This window comes from Lates calcarifer, linkage group LG19 (genome assembly GCF_001640805.2).
Source record: "Lates calcarifer isolate ASB-BC8 linkage group LG19, TLL_Latcal_v3, whole genome shotgun sequence".
Lineage (NCBI taxonomy): Eukaryota > Metazoa > Chordata > Actinopteri > Centropomidae > Lates > Lates calcarifer.
In genome coordinates this window covers 17,261,454-17,286,071 of record NC_066851.1, presented here as the reverse complement: position 1 = coordinate 17,286,071, position 24,618 = coordinate 17,261,454, and the positions used below count along the sequence as shown (strand labels likewise).

At 43.1% G+C, this 24,618-nt stretch overlaps 1 protein-coding gene across 1 annotated transcript in view; it reads right to left on the bottom strand.

Annotated features, from left to right (window-relative positions):
* The window catches only part of LOC108874999 (serine/threonine-protein phosphatase 2A regulatory subunit B'' subunit alpha-like), a 57,801-nt gene that overhangs the window by 20,002 nt on the left and 13,181 nt on the right, over positions 1–24,618 (bottom strand). The window contains 1 exon segment of the mRNA XM_051078184.1: positions 2,874–6,451. Within this exon segment, the coding sequence (XP_050934141.1) occupies positions 2,874–5,642 (2,769 nt within the window). The 5' untranslated portion in view covers positions 5,643–6,451.

The following is a 24,618-nucleotide window of genomic DNA, read 5'->3' as shown; positions in this document are numbered from 1 at the left end:
TACAGCACCACCACTTTCTCATCAATTTCCTGGGGGAAACCCTGTACCAAACCCTGACTTAACTGGCCAACACTATTCTTGCCTAGCAACACATCTACAGCAGTTGGCAAAAACACTCAAATCAGCAGTGGGTTAATTAAGCCATCAGAATGGCAGCTCTGGATGCAGCCAGGAACGTAAATCATGTCACCGTTGGTTGTGCTGAAACAACCCCTCTGAAACAAAAACATTCAGGTCAAATTTAGGTAGAGGGAAACAAGCTCTCAAATTTCTTGTCTCATATTTCCCAAAAAATGGAGAGAGGGGAAGAGAAAGAGAGACCGAGTGTCAGTGGAAGGCCATTGACCTGAAGTACCACAAAGAGATTTAGTCAATTCCACTCTCAGCATCACTGCTGCCACGTTTGCCTGCTCTGAGTTTGACTGTAGTGGCCTCTCCTCCGATTTATATCAGCTGGCTTCCTCGTCTCCATGGAGATTAATGGGCCTGCTTTGACAGGTGCAGAAAGCCCTGTATTAGTCTGTCAGCACTAGAATCAACAATAAACATGTGTGCACTCGCACACGCACACATATACACAAATAAGGATGCTGCCGCCTGAGGCCAGAGTCATCCCAGAGGGCTTAACAGAACTTCCCATCAAAGCCAACGCAGTGCCAAGCGAAACACAGCTACAAATCTCCAAGGTGGAGTGTGTGAGCAGTTGTGTGTGAGCGCAAGGGCATTTTCTCACTTGTGTGTGAGGGGGCTTGCCTTGTTTACAGTTTGATTGACAGTTTAATGTGCAACTCAGGCAGGGGGAGGAGTTGGCGCTGAGGTATATTAGCATAATTCCCAGAGTGCCAGAGTTGGTATTGGGTGTCAGAGAGCTATTCCCAAACTCAGCTGTGACCCACAGTAGCACTGGGTCAACTTACCCTCAGGCCAACAAACAGACACACACACATACAGTACATGCTTGGTCAAACACACAAACATTCACCAGCTGGGATTCATATAAATACATACTATAGGCATTTATGCGTGCATGAACACATATGTAAATGCACATATATGCATGAACACATATGTAAATGCACATTTATGCATGAACATATGGACATGTGAGAAAGCCTGGATGCAGACACAACATGCAAATACACACACACATCCTCACACATCCATACACACATATGCAGGTCCATTTACACTGTGGCGACAGTGCGTCTGTTAGCGAGATGCCATAGTACAGAGGGGTGGACAGATTTAGGTCTCCCTCACACCTAACTCTGCCAAGGGTTGAGGGGGTGGAGGGTAACGATACCGTTAACACTCAGTGTGCCAACAGACGCCCCCCAGTCACAACCCCACCTCGCCCCGCCCTTTATCCCCCCTCCTGCTGTGCTCCAATCAGCACCTCTCATTGGGTTGCTCTGCCCTCCACACAGCAACAACTGTTATTCCCTGCTCCCAAAATAACACAGCAGCCAGTCATGGGGCAGGGAGAGAAGTGTTGGTCAAACGTAGACCGCCTCCTTGACCACAGGTGAAAGAAGGACACTGGGAAGAAAAACAAAAATGACCCAGATGCACATGAGAAAAGAAAAACTGGAGAGAGAGGATAAAAGATGCAAGGATGGCAAGAGATGTGGAGGCAGAGGAGCAGAAAAACAAAAAAGGAGAGGAAGGAGGGATGGATAGGCAGTCAGAGGACGGAGGAGGAATGAGATCACGTAATGATGTGTTCGGGTGCTGGCTGTTCTGTTCTGACTATGGCAGCTACCATGGTAACCTCATAAATAGGTGCCCTACATATCAGCAGGGCATAAGGTTACACAGCTCAGTAAATAAACACAGACACACAAACAGCAGCAGGAGAGTGCTGAGGAGAAGGAGGGATGGAGGGAGAGCAGAAAAATAAGCAAATTCGTAAGAAAACAAATAACAAAGCGAGTGAGGCAGAGAGAGGGGAAGAAACTGACAACAGTAATGATTTGATACTCCGTGTCTGTGTTAATGTGTGTTTGTCTGTCATAGGTAATTACCTAAATCCACAATGTGCTGTTGAACACCCACATCAGACAGACCAACCCCTCCTCCCTCCCCCCTTTCTGAGTTTATTCACTGCATTGTCAATACCTTATGCACACCAGCACACACACACACACACACCACACACACCACACACACCACACACACACACACACACACTCCAGTTCCCTCTCTCTCCCTCTGTAGCACAACCCTAAATTACCTTTAAATATTCCCCAGAGAGTAAAAGAGAGCCAAGACACACAAACACACACATGCCTGCACACACACACACACACACACACACACACACACCACACACACACACACACACACACACACACACACACACTCACATACAAAACACAAGTTAGAAACCAGGAAAAGTCAACAAAAGAGCCACTCCTAACACAATGAGCTGTTCTGTTCCATGATTCAGAGCACCGGCTTTTTTATTCAGGCACAGATATGAAAACTGTATCAGCGCGCTCATTGTAGTTAATGAATACTATTCATCACAGCCCATCAATTACAGCACCATCAACCCTGTTGTGTCACAGCAATAAAATCCTTGCCTGGGAGTTTTATATGAAATACACTGGAAGCAACAGATGCTGTCTTTCAAACTGTCTATTGTCAGTCTAAAGCTGTCAATCAGTCTGTTTCATTGTCAGTCAGTCTCTCTCAGAGTGCTTCTTACACCATAAATGCATCTAAATGCTACAATTATGGCAAGAGTAGCATTTGATTAATATCATCAGTCAACCAACTTTTGACATAATGTTAAAAATCTGCACTATGTTCAACAAGAGTGAACATGAAGCTTGCGCATTTGTCAATTTTATCGTCTGTGTATCACTTACTCTGATCACCTCTGGAGTCTGCTGGATGAGCAGGGTTGAACCGGTGTCTCTCACGGCAACAGAGTCACCAACAGCGATGGCAGCATCTCTTGTAGCTACTGCGGCTGGGACTGCAACAGGGGCCAGAGATTCAGGTGCAGCCACAGGTGTAAGGTCAAGTGAATGTGTAGAGGAATGCAAGCTTTCAGGTGCAGGTGTTACAGGAGCAGGGATGTCACCTGTAGAGGCTTCTGTAACTTTATCTGTAGCTTCAGTTGTAGGCTCAGGTATGGGTATGGGCAGAGGTTTGGGGGCAACCTCAGGTGTGGGTTTAGGTGCAGGTTCTGATGTAGCATTGCACACAACTTCAGATATTGTAGGTGTTGGTGTTGGTGCAGGTGAACCTGCAAGTGTATTTGCCAGGGAGTGTTTGGGTGGTACAGCTGGGACTGCATTTGTGTGCATGGATGGAGGAGTGGGAGCAGCAGCTGGTGGGTTTGTGCTCTCCAGAGGGGTGTCAGCCCTGCCGGCGGTGGCTAGTGTGTCCTGCAAGAGCCTCATCACCTCTCGTTCCTTCCCACATTTCCTCTCAGCGCTCCCTGTGCTTCCCGCCCCAGAATCCACCAGCTCCTGGGCAAAACTCTCAATGCTCTCCAGGATCCTCAGCAGAAGGGCCCCATCCTCCTCCTCTCCTGCCAGAGATTCACTGTTGTCTCCTTGGGGAGGAGTGATACTTGGGGGAGTCCTGGAGCTAGGGCCATTCATGGCTAAGTGGCTAGCTGGCTTCTGGACTTGGAACTGGGCCATTTTGGGCTGAGTGAGAGCCTCATTGGAGGTGATCCCCTGGCCGCCCTCTCTCTTCCTGGTCTTGGCTGGAAGTGGAGGCTCAGTGTTTCTGGGGTGGCTCATACTCTGAGAAAGATTCTCCAAGTCTATCAGCAGCTTGTCGATGTCATCATTCCTGTGTGAGACAGCTTTGGGAGCTGGGACTGTTAGCGAGGCAGTGGAAGGCCAAGTGGGGCTGTAGCCAGTGTTGGCTGGCAAAGTATTTGAAGAGTTATGGAGTGTGTGTGGTTGGGACAGGTGCATGTGCTGACTTAACACAGTGCCGTTTTTGTTCTGGATAGTGTTTACCCCTCTGGTTGGAGTGAGTGTCTGCTCTGGTGTCTTGCCCATATCTGCTTCCTCCTCCTCAATATAAAGAGCCTCCATGGGGGACGCAGGAGGAGTGTGTGTGTATGGTGGGGTCGGGGAGGTGCGAAGAGGGGAGGGAGACTGTGTTGGGGAGGAGCTGGATGGAGGGCAGGTGACAGACGGGGGAGAGAGTGTGTGTTGCGTGATAGAAGAAGAATGTGGATGCTGTAGGCCATTGGTAAGGTTACTGGTTCTGGATGGGGAGCTTTGGACTGGTTTGGTGTGGATGGAGTCGGATTTCAAAGAAGATGAGGAGGAGGCTGAAACAGTGGATGGAGTAGAAGATGCAGAGTGAGGAACAGTCTTTGGGATGGGAGGTGACTGCACCACGTCCTCATAGCGAGGAGGTTGCTCGTTGCCAAATATTGGAGAGAAAGGTCCCTGTTGGATGGAGTGAAGAGTGTTGACCAGTTCAGCCAAATCGTTGTGCCCACTTCCAGGCGTACCCTGACCCCCCTGCCCGCTGCCTCCCAAACCTCCAATCCCTTCCAGCTCCAGGGGCAGTCTCTTCAGATAGGAGCTGAGTCGGGTCATCACAGCCCGATAGACGCTGTCGGGACTGGCTCCTCCATCCTCTGGCCCTCCACCAGCTTTGCGTCTGATACACTGCTTGATGATGTCAGTGCATTTCTTTAGGTCTTCTGAGCACTTAAGGAGGATGTCAAGGCAGGCACGGATGTCCTCCCCACCTGTTCCACCAGCACCCGCCTCCGCTCTCGTCTTTTCCAGCAGACGGGCGATCAGGTTCTCCTCTCCCAGGGTGTTGCGGTACAGGGAGGCTACTGTGTTCAGACTTTGGTCTAATGACGCAATACCTGTTAGGCTGCTTGTTGAGCCACCACCTACTTTGGTGATCGCTGACAAGGTGTTTGAGTTGCCCTTTAGCTTCGTCTCTTCCAGCCCTGCCCCTTTCCCCAACGCAAATGGAGGCACATTCTCATCGTTAGAAGTAGCCATGCCATTTGTCATGCCATTAGTCGTTCCATTAGCGGTGATGTTAGAGCTGAAGTGGCCATAGATGATCTCGAGGTCAGTGGAGCGTCGGCTAAAAGAGTCAGGACGGACTTTGCGACCTTTCCGGAAGGTGACGTGGCTGGAGGAGGAGACGCGGAGCTTGTCAAAAGAAAACTCTTTGAGCTTACCGCTGGCCAGGTTGATGGCCTCTTCGGTTATATCCTTTAAACTGCTAGAGGAGCTCAGGTTCCCAGTCGATCCTCCGCAACTTGGGGTCTTTTTACCTCGCCACGTGGGGCTGTCCTCCCCTAAAGACAAATTGCCACTGCTGCCCGCCCTTTCTAGGCCACCATTATAGCTAGTATCCATGGTAACGCTAATTTTACCATGGTTAGGAAATTGCTGAGTGATCATGTTACGTGAGTGTACGGGTGAGCTGTTCGTGTCAGTGTACACAGGATCAGGTGCAACAAGCAGCTCAGAGCAGGTGCCACGGTGCGCAACAGTACAGTCCAGTCCCTGGGACAGCGCCCCACATGGCCCCGAGCAGTAGTGCACAGCATGGGAGTGAGTGCGCCGGTCCACTACCACACTATTGTAGCAGCTCACACTGCTCACCACTACACGATAGGCTGCTGCCATGGTGACCTATGTGCTTCAGGGCATAGAAAGGTCAAAATAATATCAAAGTGTGAAGAAAAAACAGTATAACTTTAACAAAAAATTCCTAATGGATTATAGCGTTTTGTTGAAACTCCTTCACTTGAGAGGAAAAAACAGTTTATGTCCAAATACTGAATCATTTCGCTGAAAAAATGTCTAACTGCTTGGTGACAATTTTCAAAACATACAATGCTGCAGCAAAAACAAAAAAATTGGCAATCAACACCTGCAAAGAAATGTCAACAACTATTACTTCCAAAGTCGATATTCTTTCATGCTTGCACCCAAAAAAGCTTTAAAGGGTTCCACTCTCTGGCAGAAGCAAAGAATTCCTTGTCAGATCTCTGGGCCTCTTAATAACAGCTGTAAAGTTCCTCCTCTCTCCACAGGCGCCCTCTCCGTTTCCTCTCTAGCAGCAGCTCATTAGCCACTAATGATAGCCATGGAGAATGGCGACAGCGGAAGATCCAGCTGGGGTATCACCCATCCCTCCACAGAAGTGGCCCCAGGGGCTTAATCCGAGGCCAGCGAGGCCTTAACATTGCCCCAGCCTGGGCTCATCCTCTGGGCAATGAGATGTAGGAAGGACCCCCTTATCTTGCCCTGTGTTTAGCTGACTCCGACACAGCTGCAGAATAGCGGGGGACCGACCACAGATGGCCGGCTGCCTTCTCTCTGTGACTGTTTGTCTGGATCTACGTCACTCCCGCACTCTCTCTTGCCTCTTCCGTCTCCCACTGTCGACCATGTGTCAGAGGGAGTGTGTGTTTCTGACAGGAGGGCACCACCTGCGAGTCAGACAAGGAGGGAGGGAGGGGAGAGGGTGAGAATGAGGAAAAGGGAAAACAGAGGAAGAGAGAGTAAATCATTAAGACAGTTACCAAGAAGTGGATACTTGTGAATGTGAGTGCTGAGAATGCATTGTGTAGATAAATATGGAGCTGTTTATGTGCAAGACACCCTCCAGCTATCAGCCAGATGACAGTTGATATGGGGCCTTAGACTCTTTGTCATCAAAAAACCTGCAAAACTGCACTTAGCTTCCTTCCACATCAACCTCAAATCCAAATAGGCACACATTCAGATAAAAAGGAGGGGAAGAGGGGAGACAAAGGGGTGCAAACGGTTTAACAGGCTGAGCAGAAAAAAAGACGTGACTCCCTCTTTCGTCACAGTGGATCTACAAAGAGTTTTCACGAACCCCGCTGAGAAATCACAATTCAGTAAAAGAGAGGCAGGTGTGGCAGAAAGAAAAAAAACACCTGTTGCTTTCACATTTCCATTACTGTTTTTCTCCTGAGCTCCACAGCGAATCCTGTTTGTAAAGGCAATAAAAGTGTATTTTCTGTACTATTGTATTTGATTATCTTATTCTTAACTTCCAGTGTTGCAAAAAGTGAAGCAAAACAGACAAACATGGATACAGTAAATCTGTTGCCAACAGAGACCACTGTGCCAGTGTGTAACAAAGAGCTCTCCTTTACTATAAACTAAAATATACAGAGCTGTAACTTCTGACCTCAAAGCTAGCGGGACATGTTACAGTATAGTTTACAATATTGATCATTTCAGATAGATTTCAAACCTTTCCAAAATGAAAAACATCAGCTTACAGATAAATCTTCACTGAGTTCATATTGGAGATGCATTTCTATGCAGAAAATTAAGTTAAGCAATATGTAAATACCAGTAATATGTCACATACCAGGAACTAACAGAGCCTGACAAGAGGGTAAACACAGTGTGCAGTAAAACTGCAAGCAAGACCAATTGGTAAAATGACTTAAAAACCATGTAAAAGAGTTCAAGAAGACTGTGAAAAGAATTCAACATGTGAGTTCTTTCATTCTTCTCTGAATCGCTCTTGCTTTCTCTTTAATGTTTTCCTGTCAATCTCTTTCTCTCCCTCTATGAATTATTTTTAGATGCCTTGGTGTCTTAGTTACCAATTTCTTTTTCTTTTTCTTCCCCGCTCACAGGGGCAATGCATTCCTCAGGGCTGTGCCCTCCCACACATGCATGCCCATTTATACTGTATATACACACATATATATTAACTGTAATACTGTGGTGAGACAGCATATAGACACAGCCACACACATGCAATCCAATCTCAAGCCTTATCCAAACTATACATACTGCATATTTTCTGAAATCTAAAAGTAAGACTTATTTACTGTGAACTTGGATCTACAAAGAATTTCAAAAGAAAACAGCAAAGTAACAACATGAAGGAGCCAAGGTCTTATACTCAAATAAATTGATTTTAAGAAATGTTCACATTTTTTCATCATTCATAAAAAACCTTGCCAACACTCAAACACACAGCCACACAGCTGATAAGTTTATATAAGTTCAGGGCTGCGTACCTGTGGGATGCAGGATTTTCAGAATAACCACGGGAAGAAAGAACAACACTGAGAGGTTATTACAACAGTGCAGACCATATGATCTGTACAGGGTTCTCAAAAGTGTGAAAAAGAGCAACTGGGGAAAGGGGGATGAATTACTGGTGAGGCTAGTGGGTGGGGGAGAGAGGAGCTGGTAAGGTGAGGGGGTGGAGGGTTTGTGGCACCTGGAAAAACAGCCATTAAGGCTTTGTATGGAAAAAACAGGCGGTCCCCTCATCTCTCTGTCTTGCTTTCTCCCTCCTTTCTCCCCATACACACACATACACACACACACAAGCACACAACAGCTGGATGTTGCTGAATCAGTCTCTTGAGCAGGAAATTACACTTCCTGGCAAGCTGCACTTGAAATCTCCACAGACAGTTAGAAATAGACTATCATAGGATGGCAATCACATACGCACATGCACACAAACACATGTCCACTCTCACTTCTTTCTCCTTGCCGCACACACACACACACTCTTAATATCTGTGTATGTGTATATCTTAGTAAACGACAGCTTCCCAAAGTGATATTGAGCATGTAAACAAACTCCACTGGTGTTTATAACACCGAACAACCTCCACATAAACATGCACGTGCATACACTCGCCCATGAATGCCTGCACATGCCTCACTGTCACATACAGAGAGAGATGATTCACTGGTGAGCACACACACACACACACTCTGTGGTGTGTTTTCAATGCTGGCCAAGTTATGCTGTTTTTTTTCTTTTTTTCTTTTCTAGACATATTTCATGGGCGAGTTAGCTGAGAATGCATAGAGGTATCAGCTTTCACTTAAACACAAACAAGCCAAAGCTTAAAGCCAAAATCTGGAGCGTCTCTGAATATGAAAAATTTAGGCTTATTTTCAAGGTGTCTTGGACGTTTGGAGAAAAAAAAATGCCAAAAAACAAACTCTTGGTAACTTTCATAATAATCTAACTCCAGGTACAGGCAGCCCTGCTTTTTATTTTTAATGTTATAAACCAGACACATTTTGATCAGACTGAAACTTACTGGTGACCAAGTACATAATGATAGTTACCTCCTGTCTTTATAACGAATGGAACCATAAAGCAATTTGCAGTGGAATTCTTCTCCGTATCCTTCCTCCATTTTCTATTTCTATTCAAAAGTTTTATTGCCCTCTTTGTGTTCTGGATTTAAAGGCAGAACAAGAAGGGAGTAGTGGAGGTTGATTGGTTGATTGCGTTCCATGAGTTTCAATGTAAGAGGGAATGAGGTTATTTGTGACAACCTTTCTCCTTTTTCCCATCTCACCTTCCCATCCTCTCCATTTCTCCCTCTTTCTCTGCCTTTCCTCCCTCCCTCCCTCCCTACTTTTTACCCAGTCTAAAAAAAATCTTTCCTTCAACCTGACCTTCACCAGGAAGCACTAAATCACTAGAGGCCACTTCTGTCACAACCTCCAATCCAGCCACCAAAAGTATGTTTGTGCATGTGTGTGTGCATGTGCATCAGCAAACGTGCACGGAAGGAGCTTGTGTGCATTGGTAAATTTTGCAATGCATGCATGTTGAGTTGCTGTGCGTGTGAGTGTGTGTGTATGTGTGTGTCAATGGGTACACAGTGAGGGGCCAGAGGGGCCTCCCAGGGGAAGTGGGTCTTTGTGAAGAAGAGGGACCAAATAGGAACCCCTAACATACCCCCAGGGAGAGGGGACAGGTCTATACTAGCCCGCTCACTGTATACACATACACACACATATACACACATAGCTTGATGCACAACTCCAGTGCTGCTCCTGAGATCACACAGTGAGAACAGAGAGCTCTGCTATGCCATCCACATACTAAACAGAGCTAAGAGAGAGACTAGCGGCTCTGTGGGTATTGACTTCTGCCCTTCAATGAGGGACAACAGTAGCTGCAAGAGAGGGATTACTGGGCTTTATACAACATTTTCTCTCCTCTGAGAAAAAAAAACTGAGAAACACAAACACTCATACTCACAAGGAAACACACACACAAACGCATGCAAACACAAAAACAAAATAAAATTGCACCCAGTTCCAAGTATCATCAATAAATGCTTAAATACATTTCATCGACTGTTTGAAATGATCAATTTTAAAAGCATTTTCTTTCCTAATTTTCTTTACTCATCTCATTCTCTCACTTTTTCCTTTCCCCACACTGATCTTTACAAATGTCCAACGAACTAACTGCAGTTCTGACCCACTTCTCTGCTTCTTTCTGTAATCCTCACATGAATTATTTACTCTGACTTCTAAGTGCCTGTTTGAGTGTGGACACACACACACACACACACACAAAATACACATCACACTCTCTTGAAAATAGAGTCAAACTTTTTTCTGTAGCAGAGTTGGTTCATCAGCTGTACATCAATCAACTGTCTTGCTGGCAGGCAGACAGAGGGGCAGACAGATAGAAAGACAGATACTCTGGCAGACAGCTCTGTCCTTGTCAAGCCTGGGCCACACTTCAATTATCATCATTTTCTGTGTCAGCTGCAGCTGCAGAGAAAGTCAGACTGAGATATAAGGCAGAAAGATGGCCAAGCTGGCAATCAGACCGTCCAAAACAGGAAGAAGAGACACAATTGTCTTACTAAAAACTGCAGCCAACTCAGCTAAAGACAAAATCATCAGATATGTCTGAAATCAGCACTGAACTTCTAAAAACATAACTTCTCTCTCTCTTTGATCTTTTCTCTCACTCTCCTCTTTCTATTGTCTAATACAGCAAAAAAAAAAAAAAAAAAACCCAAAAAAACAACAGGTTTAAAATGTGATATATAAAACACTACAAGAGGTTTCTGTTGATAGTGCCAGATGCATATGATCATTAGTCTATCTTGTGGAGGAGGGCTTGAGTTCTGGGGGTCTTGATTACAAAAAAACCCCCAAAACCCCGGCAGGTCCCACACAGAGACAAGCAGGGAGCTGCTCTGCAAACCAGACATCTGTACGAGTGCCAAAACACAGGCAGGGGAAAAAAATCAGAAGGGATATTTGACACAATTATGGATTTAAGGGATGTTTAAGGTGTCTGTGCTCATAAGCCCTCAAGTAAAAAATAATATATCTGTTTGTTTAGACTGTACAAACAATAGAAAGAGGAAAATAACCATTATTGTCATGCTGTGAAATTAAGGAGGTTATTAAGGAGTATAGGGCTTAAAACTGACTAGCTAACTGGTGGTGACTCTGAAGTTTCAGGCCAATAGATATTTCGTGTCACACACACGCACCCATACCAAAATCTGCCATAATATAGCTGAGGCTCTTACAGGAAAAAATGGAGGGAAAAAGATAAACATTTAAAGAGCATATGCTCGTTATCAAAACTGAAAGACTGAATATGCACAGGAGGGGGTGAGTATGCGTGCGTTTGTGTTTTTAGCAGAGACTTGGGAGGGGGTTCTCTCGTTATGTCTGCCAAACTTATTGTCTGGATGAGACCCAGGCTGTTGAGAGCACAAATCACTGTCCTCTGGAGACACACACACATACAACACAAACACACAGCTGTTTGCGATGAAACCACGTCTGCTGCCTTGGTAAAGCACACCCCAGAATAACAGCACCGGCTTTATAGGTCAGAACAGCAGTCGGCGCTGAGCAGGAATAAGCTACATGCAGGCAGGTTCAGGCCTATAGGGACGGTTTTATAAAAGGTATTTACACTGTAAACAGAGAGAGGAAACACAGGACAAAGATAGCATTGATTTATGTTTGTATGGTTGGTATTCATCCTAATGTTGTGACAGAAGTTGATTAATCTGTTTTCTATTACCTCTACCTACCAGGAAACAAAATCAAATGGTCTATGTGGATGAGCACAGCAGATACGAGTGGACTTTAGAGTTATTGCTGCCTTTACAGGCAGCACAGATAAAACTGACTGAAGTAGATTTCTCTGGAAGTCAGTAAATGAAAATGTTAAGTCAGTGCCCAGCCCTAGCTCCAATAAACCATATTACCTTTCTAGATTTTATTGTGGGGAAAACAACTGGCAGAGGGACAACAGCAGGGTATTTCCCTAGAACTGAGAGGCGATCCGACTTGAGCCTATAGACATGTTGGATGAGTAAAACAACCGATCTGAACAAACCTCTGTAGGCTATTTTCTGACCTTTTATGGACAAAATCATTTATTGATTAACTGAGAATACCCTGCAGATTAATCGATAATGAAAATAATCATTAGTTGTGGCACTACATCCATTAATGAAGCATAGTGCTAGTTAGGAAAATTGTGCTTGCATTAGCTGACTGGCACCTGCTGCTTCATTCATGCCTCATAGTCACAGTCAGATTCAACAACAGACTCACTCTCACTCCCTCGCTTTCACTTGGTCCATCATTTCTCCAGCTTTTTTCTTCCATCTCTCTTCTCGAGCTGTTTTACCTCTTCTCATCATCTCCCTCTGAATTCTTGTCATGCCTCCTCTTCACTAAGTGGTTGCACGCTCCTACTTTACAGGCTGAAATGGTACAAGGGCTCCTCCACAGTTCACACCTACAGTGTCATACCAGCTGTTCCCCCGGCGCTCTTCGTGTCTCTCAAGAAAGCGGGCTATGAGAATAGCTCAGCACCTCATTAGGAACAAAACAGTAAGTCCATGGGCTGCAGGACACATGGACAAACACACACACACACACACACACACGTATATATACACTCACACACATAAACACAATACATCCCCTGAGGGAAGGTGTTGGGGGCAGCGAAGAGGATGTTTTTGTGCTTCTGAGCAGATGAGGGAAAACAGTGACTCATATCTTTTCTTATCCTTAAATGTTTCCTGGTTAAAACGGCTTGGCCTTATAAGGCTAACACACACAGTCTTGATCTCTCTCTCTCTCTCACACACACACACACACACACACACACACACACACACACACACACACACACACACACACACACACACACATCCTGCTGTTCCACTGCAGAAGGCAGAAAAAAACATGCTGTAAATACACAACACTGTAGGCCAAATGAGATGATGTTGATGAAAGCAGGCATCAGCTTCAAAACATCCAAACCTGCAGTACACACATACACACATTTTTGCACACATACACCCAAATACCAAGAGTCACACAATTGCAGATACGTCCATGATAAGTCAAATAAATAAATTTCTGCACCACCCTCACATACAGATAAAAACATGCATGTGAAAGCAAGCATGCATAAGCACACACCCACACACACAAACAAACAAGCAAACACCTACACCTACACACACACACACACACACACACATCTGTCCATCCTGCCTTGCCTGCAGCTTACCATGACCTGGTCTCCGCATTGCAACTAATATAAAAAGCACATTTTGGGTGATGTCATGCTTTTGGCTGCTTTCCACTAATGCACATAGAGACACACAAATCAGTCATCAGACACACGTACACCCATGCAAACACGCGCTCACACAGAAGACAAAGGACACGCACAAATAAATCTAACGTAATGCACAAAGACAGCTGACCTGGATTCAGCCAGTCAACAGTTTATTCCTGCTAACACCTACGACCCAGACCCAAAGGCAACCAGCTTACGCCAACCACTTCCAATGAGAAACCAGACAGCTGAAGGCACAGGCATCCAAAATCATACACTGAGACGAGGAAGTGAAGTAGACAGGAGAAGTTTCTGTGTCTGGAGCAGCAAGGCTCAAAAACAATGAACTAAAGAATTAATTATCTCTGCATCTGGCATCTATAACATAAGGATAGATCACTTGGTTTGTCACTTCTCGAACTGAATTCATTATTCATTCAGTCTATGTAGGATTGTCTGTCTAAGACATTAAAAAAAAAAAAAAAATCATTACAGACAGGTAACATCATCTTTAAAACAAATGACCAGTGGTTCAGGCGACTATGAGGCTGCATCTCTTGATCACTGATCCACATTGTCCTTTAATAGTGAGAACCTGTTCACACTCAGCCCTGAGCCCATGTTCATACACTCCTACAACAGCTGTTCAGAATACACTTATCCCAAGATAGGCCTACTGTAAAATTTGTAAATCCAATCTGATTTATGTGACATATCTTATACCAGCATTAGGAAAATATAGCCTGCAACAGAGCTTTCCTTTTATGATGTCTTACGTTATTACTAGAGCTTCCTGGATTATATGGTTTTTTACTTTGCTCCTATAGGGTTTTGCCATAATAACCAGTATGTGTGGATACAGGAGTTATCAGTTTGGAACTGCTAACTGTAACAGGAGAATTTGGACAAAATTTGGGAAGCAGCTCTTTATCCACAGCATGAAAAAAATACAACAGGAGTTCTCAGCCAACAGCAGCACTTCCTAAGAAATGTAATTGCAAACCGAAACCTGAAGCAGCTCTGCTTTCAGTTTAAATGTCACAGATGACTGGATGCGGTTTATTTCAGTTTGCAGTGTTTTAATGGAGCACAACTTGGGCATTTTGATAGCAGAAGTAACCTGAGCTCAGTGATTTACAACAGACACCATGCATCATAAATGCAATGTGCTTTATATAGCTATAACTTATCAACATAAAAATTCCATAATCAGCCACAAAACTGATTTTTCTGATTAGCTCGGGACATATTTAGGAAAAGATGCACTTGGCTGTGGCGACACTAGTGTTAATTTATCATGTGAACTTTGCTTTCCTGGCCTAACATGTGATTTTTATCTGGTCAGAGGCTATGGTTGAGGTTGGATACTGTGTCATTCAAAATCTAATTTAAGATTTTTCACAGCTTGAGCAGTACAAAAATAACTAACACTAATATGACAAATAAAAAAGGGATAACACCATTAATTATGAGGTGTTGAGCATTCAGGCACACTGAACAGAGCCCAAAAAGGAAGAGACGAAAACCAAAACTAGACGACATGGAGCCAGGACCAGATCAAATCCCACATTAACTGCTGGTCAGAGCTGAATGACTTGTTCCAGAAAGTTCTGGACTCAGACATTCCCCAGATACCAGAGCACTGTTACACTAACAGACATCATTCAAAAGAGTGACACAAAGAGCAAGACCACTAAAAGAGCCACAATACACAGACACACACACACACACACACACTCTTCAATCAGGGATACTGTGCTCACTTGTAAAACAAAACTGCAATCACAGACATGAAACTGACAAGATGATGGATCTGCCCACAAGCAGCTGATGTGGAAGGCATCAGCGGGGGCCACCAGTTAGGTCTAGATGTATGGTGATAGGTGGCTAGTGAGAAGGTGCAGCATGACAGGTTGTGAAATGACAGAATAGCTTTTGTACCACAAACACACACACAATGACCAGAGATGGTGAATTTGACACAAGAGATGAGGAGGAGAGGAAGAGGCAAAAGCAGGGGAGGAAGAAATGGAGCAAGCATTGTCAGAACAGATTGTGGAAACTGTCTGATGCTATATTACAATCACTTTCTCATGTTATTAAATGAATGGAGAGCAATAAAGGCCCAGATCAAAGCTGCAAACCACATGAAACCAGCCTTCTAGGAAAACAGAGGCACTGGGTCATAAGTTCCTCATTTTCCTTCCCTTGTGTCTGTTTCTTCCCTTTAAATGGTTGTTATTAATATAATGTCCTACTGTTATTATCATTACATGTATGTGTGTTATCAAATCAAACAGGTTTCCAATGAAGTATGGGTTTTTTTTAATAATAGATAGGTTGGGGTGAGGTTTTCCTTGACCTTTTGAGAATGACTCAAAAATGATTCAATCCACATACATATTAATGCTGATCAAGTCATTACATCTTATTGAGAGGCTGTGTCTTTAAAAGCTGTTCAACTTTTTTTAAATGAAGATAGGGAATACCTAGGGCAACTAATGATTAGTTTTCAACTGTTTTGTCTATAAAATGACAGTTAATACTGAAAATGTGTTGACATCTCGACATGTCTTTTCCTGTGTGAAACAATCCAAAATCAGTTCAGTTTACTATCATGTGTGACAAAGGAAAGCATCAAATCCTCATATTTGAAAAGCTAGAAACAGATAATTTATGACATTATATAATGTCATACAATTATTCGATCATCAAAATACTTGCTAAATTTTTTTTTCAAACTACTAATTGATTAATAGACTGATCTTTACAACTGTAGAAGCATAGCTATGAGAAAAAGATGTATAAAATGTTACAACATACACTGTGCAAAAAGACATCTTCTGGCCTCTGTGGAAACATAGTCTGGAGACCCAAAAGTAGCATCTTAAAGATGTCTATACAATGTCACAGGAATACAAAACATTCATTCTCACTCCCTTAACGACATTGTGAATGTCCAAACATAACGTCTTTTCAGACATGTTTGTGCTCACTGGACAGTCACATGTAGGCGGCAGGGCTGTGTGTTTACAATGAAAGAAAGAGTAGAGATCTCTAGATTTTAACAGAAATCCATATAAGTGCATGTTTAGACTGGAGAGCTGAAGCTAGACTAACTAGTCTGAGGGCCGTCTATCTGTGTGTGAGCGCATGTGCCGCATGTGTGGGTTTGACTGCTGTCCCTGTCCATCAGAGGGTCATATGAGGAGCAGATTAGGGTTTCTAACCGCAAACCCCTGTCGCCACGGCCCATCGTCACGGAGACGGTGAGGAGAGTCATCGTGTTCCGAACCGCCACTGACTCACCCCTCCTTATCTCGCCGCCATGCACACGAATACACACATACACACACTCAAAACCACATCTAAATCAGGACTTTGTGGTGCAGTCCTCGTCACAGTCTCGCATGTTCTTCATCTCTTCTCCTGCCCCAACATCTCAACCAGTAATATCAGTTTGAGCCAGGGCAAATTAACACCATCAACCAAGTTAGTGTTGTAACAAGTGATTGTTTTCATTATTGATACGGATACTTGGAAAAAAAAAAAAACACCAATAAAAGGGATAACATGTTAACAATCAAACATGTTAACTTTAGAATATCGGTTGCCTTTTTCTGCTGCCTTCCTGTTGTCTGCTTTGTCTGTCTTTATTAATAATTCGCACTGATGTGCACTGTGTTAGTCTGTGAATGTACCTTTTCATTAATAGCCTTTCACCCTATTGCACAAAAAAAAACTCTGAGCCTATCCTCTGAAAGTCCCTCTTATTTTTGTCAGCTTTATATTTAATCAGAGATTGCTCCCCACTGGTAGATCAAATGAGCTTCTGGCTACATCTAAACTCCAAAACTCTGTTAAATTTCCAGTTACATAAAACTTAGAAAAACAGTAAATCCTTAAATGTGACAGCAAGAAGAAAGCAGTTAGTTTCACTTTTTTTACTTTTAAATCTAAACAAGATGTAGCAGGTACAGTATCTGAGAGGCCTTTATCTGATTCTACGAATCTTCTCCACATTCCATGTACTGAAAGTGGAGCTGAAGATCAAAACTTAAGAGCAGCTAAAATAAGTCTGCAAGATGAATGGTCAAGTCTGAATCTCTAGACACCTCATACTGCTACTTTGTACTGACCATTGGCTCCAACCGACCCTATAATCAAGATTTCCATTAGGTAATGTGGGACGGCGAATTAGGTATAAATCATCCCAAAATTCCTCTAATTTATCCCTACTATTAGTGGATTTTGTCTACCTCAAGGACCCTGACTCAGTGTCATGTAATATTACAGTTATTGTTGTATTTCTCCAACATAGGAACCTTTGGGTTTGAGCTCTTCATTGAAACCAGAGAGACAGAGACAGCGTCATCTCAGCCACAATTTTGAATTTGATCAAATTTAACTTAATCATTGTGATTTTTTAGCATTCAGTGCAAAGCAGGGTTCCTCAGCTTTAAGAATCACAAAAAAAGACTAAAACATATTTTTCCACATCTTCAGAGACCCAAAATGCTGTTTACAGTGTGTACAGTACAGTTTCTGTAGGCCCAGCCGTGACACTCCTTGGGACCAGCTGTTACTTTAAGCCTGTTAGAGGGGTATTTACAACCCGGCATACAAACAAGACTATAAAAATGGACTCCCCTCACCTCTCCCTCAACTTGCCTTTCTTTCTTTTATTAAACTTGTGGCTGTACACAACCTCAAGTGAAGGAAAATTAGTGGGAACAACAGTAAAGACACAACATGAAGATTTAATAGATAATAAACAGCTTATGGGATTCATTACAGCTAGGGATGAAAGCAAATGGAAACTAACTGGATTGCTCATTTATAAGCCCAGTTAACCCTCCAAATAAATGTATTAGCACGAACACAAAATCTTCCTCTCTCTCTCTCTCTCTTTCTCTCTCTCACATACACACATGCCACATCCTCTGTTACTGGGTTATTTTCTTCCCCAGTGTTTAGAGTCTATTCTCGGAGCTGTGTTTGTGCATGTGACCCCACTCGCTGCTCACGGTCAAATGTCCGGCTGCCTTTTTCGTGCCAGGGAACGTATGTTTGTGGGTCTCACTGTCTCTGAGTGCGTCAGTCAGACACAACCTTATCCACACAGAAGGGGCCGTGTTTACACCTTTGGGTCCATATTACTTTAAGCCATCACTCACTTCTCCATTCTCCTTTGCGTCCTTTCCCTTTAATTCCCAGTACCTGCCGACTATCTCCGCTCATTTCTCCGCTTGTCTTCCTCCCGAGCACTCTCCCTCTCCTGTTCTTTTATCTTTAGTCTCTTAATCAACATCTCTTTAGCTTTATTCATCCTGCTTTATTCACCCTGTGAATTACACCCCCATAACCCCTTTGGAATCATGGAAGATAAATACTGACAGTATTTCTCCCCTCTCCTCTTTTGTGTGCTCATGTTTTTAGCTGGTCCCTCTCTTGACATTTAATTCCATCTGTTTGAGACATCAACGCACACCAGGGTTTTCATTCACTTACCCATAAACCCTCAGTGTATGCCAAGTGTATACAGGCTCTGGCTGAGATGTGGGTTTAGCTGAGCATGTGGCTGTGGCGCTGCAGCTTAAGCTGGAGGTTTAGGTCTAGACTTTCCTAATGAGAAGCAGCCCTCTCGTACAGCATGCCACAGTCTAAGTCAGGGATATTACATACGTGAATCCATGTGGCTGTGTCCATGTGAATGTGCAGAAAACCATATGCAAATAGCAATAGAGGCTTTTATAAGAGCTCAGAACTGGGCTGTGATTGGGTAATTCTCAAATTTCAGGTGTCACCACACAACATCTGGACGGAGCTGGTTGCACCAGCTCTTCTTCAGTTCAAACATAGTCAAGTTAGAGCTGTTTAGTAGGTAGTGAACATTTAAAAAAGTTGCACTGGACAAACAAAGATTACATGTTACTAATTATACCAGAGTTCAGAGAATTTTGACATATATACTTTAAAAATGACAAAAAATTATTAATTGATCATCAAAGTTGTTGCCAATTATACTTCTGTCAATCAACAAATCAATGAATCAGCAAAGTGTTGCAGCTCTCATTTCATTTACTGAGGTTTTTAACAGTTAAAACATTTCAAAAGTTTTTATGGTGCAACCAGATTCTGTAAATGAAACTAGCTACTGGCTGCTAAGAACAAAGGAATTTACACTTAGTGATGGATTTCAGAATAGCTGATGCAACTCAATCCAGGTGACTAAAAGGAGGAAATGAGAGATGAAAGATGAGGGGAAAAAACAAAGTAAGCAGTAAAGCAACAGGTGAAGTAGGAGATGACGGAAGGAGGGCTGTTAGAGTAAAGACAGCGGGAACAAAAAGGAATAAGAAAGCAGAATAAAGCACAAATAAAACAAGAGTTATATAATAAGACATAATGAAAAGAGCTTGTTTGTCCAACCAGGTCAGAAAACTGGGTTTGGTCACACCAAAGATTCAAAGTAAACACAAGAAAAGAAGGAGAGTCTGAGAGTGTTTTTTCTGCCTTCCAAATATAGCTGCAGACTGTATTTATGTCTATCTACCGTGTGTGTGTGTGTGTGCGTGTGCGCACATCTGTTTGTAATATGGCAGCACAATGGCAAAGATTTACTACATGAACTGACTTGAGTATGGCTTATTAGACTGCAATAATGTCAAACCAGGACTTAACAATGAGCTGAGGAGGGGGCTACCTGTCTCTTTTGTCATCACACACACGAATGGAAACACATACACATGCATATACACGCAAGGAACTTCTTGACAGGCCACCCAGTCTTGCACACCAATGCTACAAAGTAGAACGAACATGGTGATCTCATATGAGACACTGCCCCGTATATGCGGAAAGTATCTACCCAGGGGCAACATATATTCACACACACACACACACACACACACACATGCACGCACACGCACACCACACACACACACACACACACACACTTTGTTCCTGGTTTGTTTCTGTCACCTGAAGGCTGAGGAAAATAACAAGACCCCTGATTGTAGGCCAGCATGTCAAGAGTACAAAGACAATGGCCACAGCATGTATGACTCACTATGCCACACACACACACACACACACACACACACACACACACACAAAACCTCCCTTGGGTTAGGCTTAGAAAAGAACATTCCCTCATTATAGCAGCATAGCAGCAGTTCAAAGGCAGAGTGGGGAACGCTGTGCTGTTACTATGGCTCTAACTGGCTGCAAGCCTGGATCATCACACTGACTACTGTCACAATTTATCATAATAACACACTGACCAATAGCCCGGCGAGCCAACAATGATGTCAATTATAGACTATTACTGGATCATCAGTGACTGTGTTAAGTCAAGAACTAAAAGCCTACAAGTACAGATTATTTATATATATTTATATGCTGCACTTTTCAGGTCATACAGGGTAGATGGTGGTGGTGTGTGATGACCTAAATCCCAGATGATGTGATGATATTTTATTAATAGATTTCTATAATTACATTTTTCAAACATTATTTAATCTGTTTAATTAGTCCTACAGCTGCTCAAATGCTGTATTACTTACACATTATAAATCTACTCAAAGAGCAAGTAGACAGAGAGGTAAACCTGAAAAGCCAGTATGGACTGGATATCATCATCACTACTGTCAGTTAATATGAAGGATGAGATGCTTTGCAGTATGTGGCTTTGTAAGGTAGGTCACAGGAAGGCCAACAGCCTTGTTAGCCTTGCCTTATCTGGAGTGGTGCAACACACACACACACACAAACACACACATGGTGTAAGAAGTAGCACACAGCTCTCCAACAAAACCCAAGTCAAGTCTTCGTCTGTCTCAAATCCGTAATGCATTCGGTATGACGACATGTCGTATACTGCTGTGATGTGTCATTGGCTCATAGCTCAGAACTTCAGCGAATGTGTGTGTGTGTGCACATTCCCATAAAAGTTGAGAAGGCAGTAAATGCTATATGTCAAGTAGGCATGTGGGTGTCTTACTTCTTACCATTAGCTGCCAGTAAATACTATAAATGTAAATGTGAGTGTGTGTGTGTGTGTTTTCCCATATAACATGAGCAGGCAGTGAGCACTATGATTCCAAATTTTCCAGTCAGTGTTACTGAGCTCCTGGCAGACGGGGAAGGCAGACACACAGTCATCCTGTCGGTATACTGCCAAGCTTTCCATGTCCGTGCCTCACATCTGTCTGGCGTTACACACACGTACGCAAACACACACACACACACACACACACAGTATGTATTGTATGCTGTGTTCGGTCGCAAACTCAGTCACACTCACTGACACCTACACTCGCATAGCTCAGTGCAAGAAAAGGTCTAAGAATCCTACAAGAACCACCCACACAACTGCACAAAGTCAAGAGAGAGTGTACTTTGCAAACTGTTCACGGGTAAATTAAGTTTAAAAATTGGAATGCTTGAAAAAAGGCATCAACTTCACAGTTAAAGATGTGAGCGCTTACTTCCTGAGGATGTGTAAAGATGAAAGACTGTTAATAAGGCTTGATGAGAAGGTTTTCCTCCATTTTCTACTGCATTAAGTTGTACTTGTCTTGTGTCCATCTTATCTTTCTACATAGCTAAAACTAGTACCACAATATCATATATAGTAAATAATATTTCTATAGACTTATCTCAACAATTTAAGGTCTGAGAAAACAGACAGCAGCAAGTCATAGCTACTTATTCAACTGTATACTTGCCATTTTGACATAAATGGCACTTTTCACATCAACAGTCTAAAGGTGTAATTCTCCACTACTGGAAATGCACATACACAAACACAAACACACACTTCTGATCCCTCAGGATTTGGCGGCTCCAGCAACAGTGACAGTGTTACTGTTTTGGCCTTTGAAGTCAGGAGTCAGTAAACCTCTGGGAAAATGGCTTCGATTCTCGCCCTGTCTCCACCCCTCAGTCTGCAACTAAAGAGCAGCTTCCCGAAAAGCCTCATTATAAAGTCAAGAGAGAAGCTTCTGGTTATAATGATCTATTCAAAAAGCCTTAGGCCTTTGTGTCAAACTAAGTCCAGAGATTGTATCTTCTTTTGGGAAATACTCACTCAATTCAAAAACATCAGTCATTCGTCCGAGTCTCCTAAAGCTTCCCATCATCTCGACTCTCTTTTTCCCAGTGACACTCTGCACTGTTTGGGATTAAGGCTCCGGGTTTTAGCAGAGGAGATATTCTGACTTAAAAGAGGGGAATTGAGGAAGTCCATCATGCTTAGAAAGACAGAGAGGAAGGTAGAGAGACTTTGACATTTTAAGGGAGGAAAAAAAACTCCACAGACTCTTGAGTTAAAACACCTTTTCCTTAAAGATACACACATCACCACATGTTCACACGCTCGGTGAAAAAAATCTGGACAGCCCGACAACGCCAGCAACACATCCACGTGGATGGAAGATGGAGCCAGCAACAGAGAGAAAGAAAAAAGGCAGAAAAGAGTAAACATGTGTTATCTCTTCACCTCAAATAACTGCCTCTGTGCGGAGAATTGCCTGTCTTTACCCCTTCTAATTTGCAATCCATCATCATCATCATCCCTTTTTCATCATGACAAAAAGGCAGATTGTGGAATCCTGGAGAAAGCAAAGAGACAGAAAGCTTTAAAGGCGGGCCATCACAACATGACTTATGAGAAAACAGTCTGACAGCGCTTTAGTGTGTGATTAATATGCTGTAGGTGTATGCTACATCCATAGGAAGAGGAAGAAAAGGAGGGCATCTGGAGGGCAACACTCCTGAGGTGCACGGCCTATATATAAGTCCTGACGCCTGGGGGTAGAGTAGCCTGCATTCCCCTGATTCAGCCTAAATGATGGATACCTTAGATACCTTCCCTCACTGTCACAGTCGCTGTCTCTCGCTCTCAACAGCCCAGCTCGCCTCAGGGGGAATCTCAGCACTCAACGCCTATCCTCACCTCCTCTGTCCCTCTATACCCACGCACACCAGAAAATGTGCTATTTGATCCCTGTATTTTTTCAGGATGCGACAGAAACAAATAGATACTCTAGATTTCACTGTAGCTTGGATGGACAACTGTCTAAAAAGTAAGACATATGGAGAACATTTTAATTATATTGTTCACAAGTTTGGGTTACATTCAAAAAAGCGTACAGAAATGGGTACAAAAAAGTATTTTAAATATTTTCTCAATTAATCAATTTGTCTGTTGTATACAGCATGTTATATACTGATTGCATACATACTACCAGAGAAGAAGGAGGCAAACAGAGGAATGAAGGAAATAAGGAGTCAACTAAACAACAAAGTACCAAAATATTCCCTGTGCAACCGAAAGGGCAGATGACGGCAAGATGATGGAAGAGGAAGAGTTACAGTCTATTTGATGTGTTTTTCTTGGCTCTGATCCATGTCTCAGAACTTTAGCTTCCATGTGTTTTGATGCACTTTTATGTGTGTACTCATACATACAGCATCTGATCCTGAGGGCATGTGAACATAAGCATTACTGCAACCATGTGAGGCATGTGCCTGAGTGCAAAGAGAAAGCAGTGTTTTTTGTTTTTTGTTTTTTTTTGGTTTCCTGAATGTTGACATGATGATAATACCATTTCACTCGTCAATAACGGCATGTGATTTTCCTATGTGTAGTAGGAACTTTTTCCTGCGTATGTGTGTGTGTTTTGGCCCTAGAACTGTGGGAGTGCATTTATCAACAACAACAACATAGTCCAAGCCGTCCCTGAGGACCTGAACGCTAAAAGCCACTCTGGTTCTCATGAGTGCTCGGCCCACACAGCCTGTCACTGGATTGTGTTGGTTTCTATTGTGAAACTCTATACAATGTTGCTACAAATAAACCAGTAAATCACTGCTTAATCACAGCGTTACCATGATGAAATTACAGAGTAATTACACACACGGACCACATCAATGTAGTCAACATGTAGTTCTGTGTTTCTGAGATGAAACTCAGTCTTTAATCAGGATGCAATCAAAAAATACAGACTAGGAAAGTCAGAGCATGGGGTTGTATTATTATTCTAATAGTAGCTAATTTTACCTTGTAGTAAGTTGTCACTCTAAACTCAGTGTGACTTCTAAACATAACTTTATAATCTATTTTTTAAAGAATTCTCATGAATGTAAGAGTATAAAACAGAAAGATCTTCTGTCTTCTATATCATAAAATATTGCGTTGAC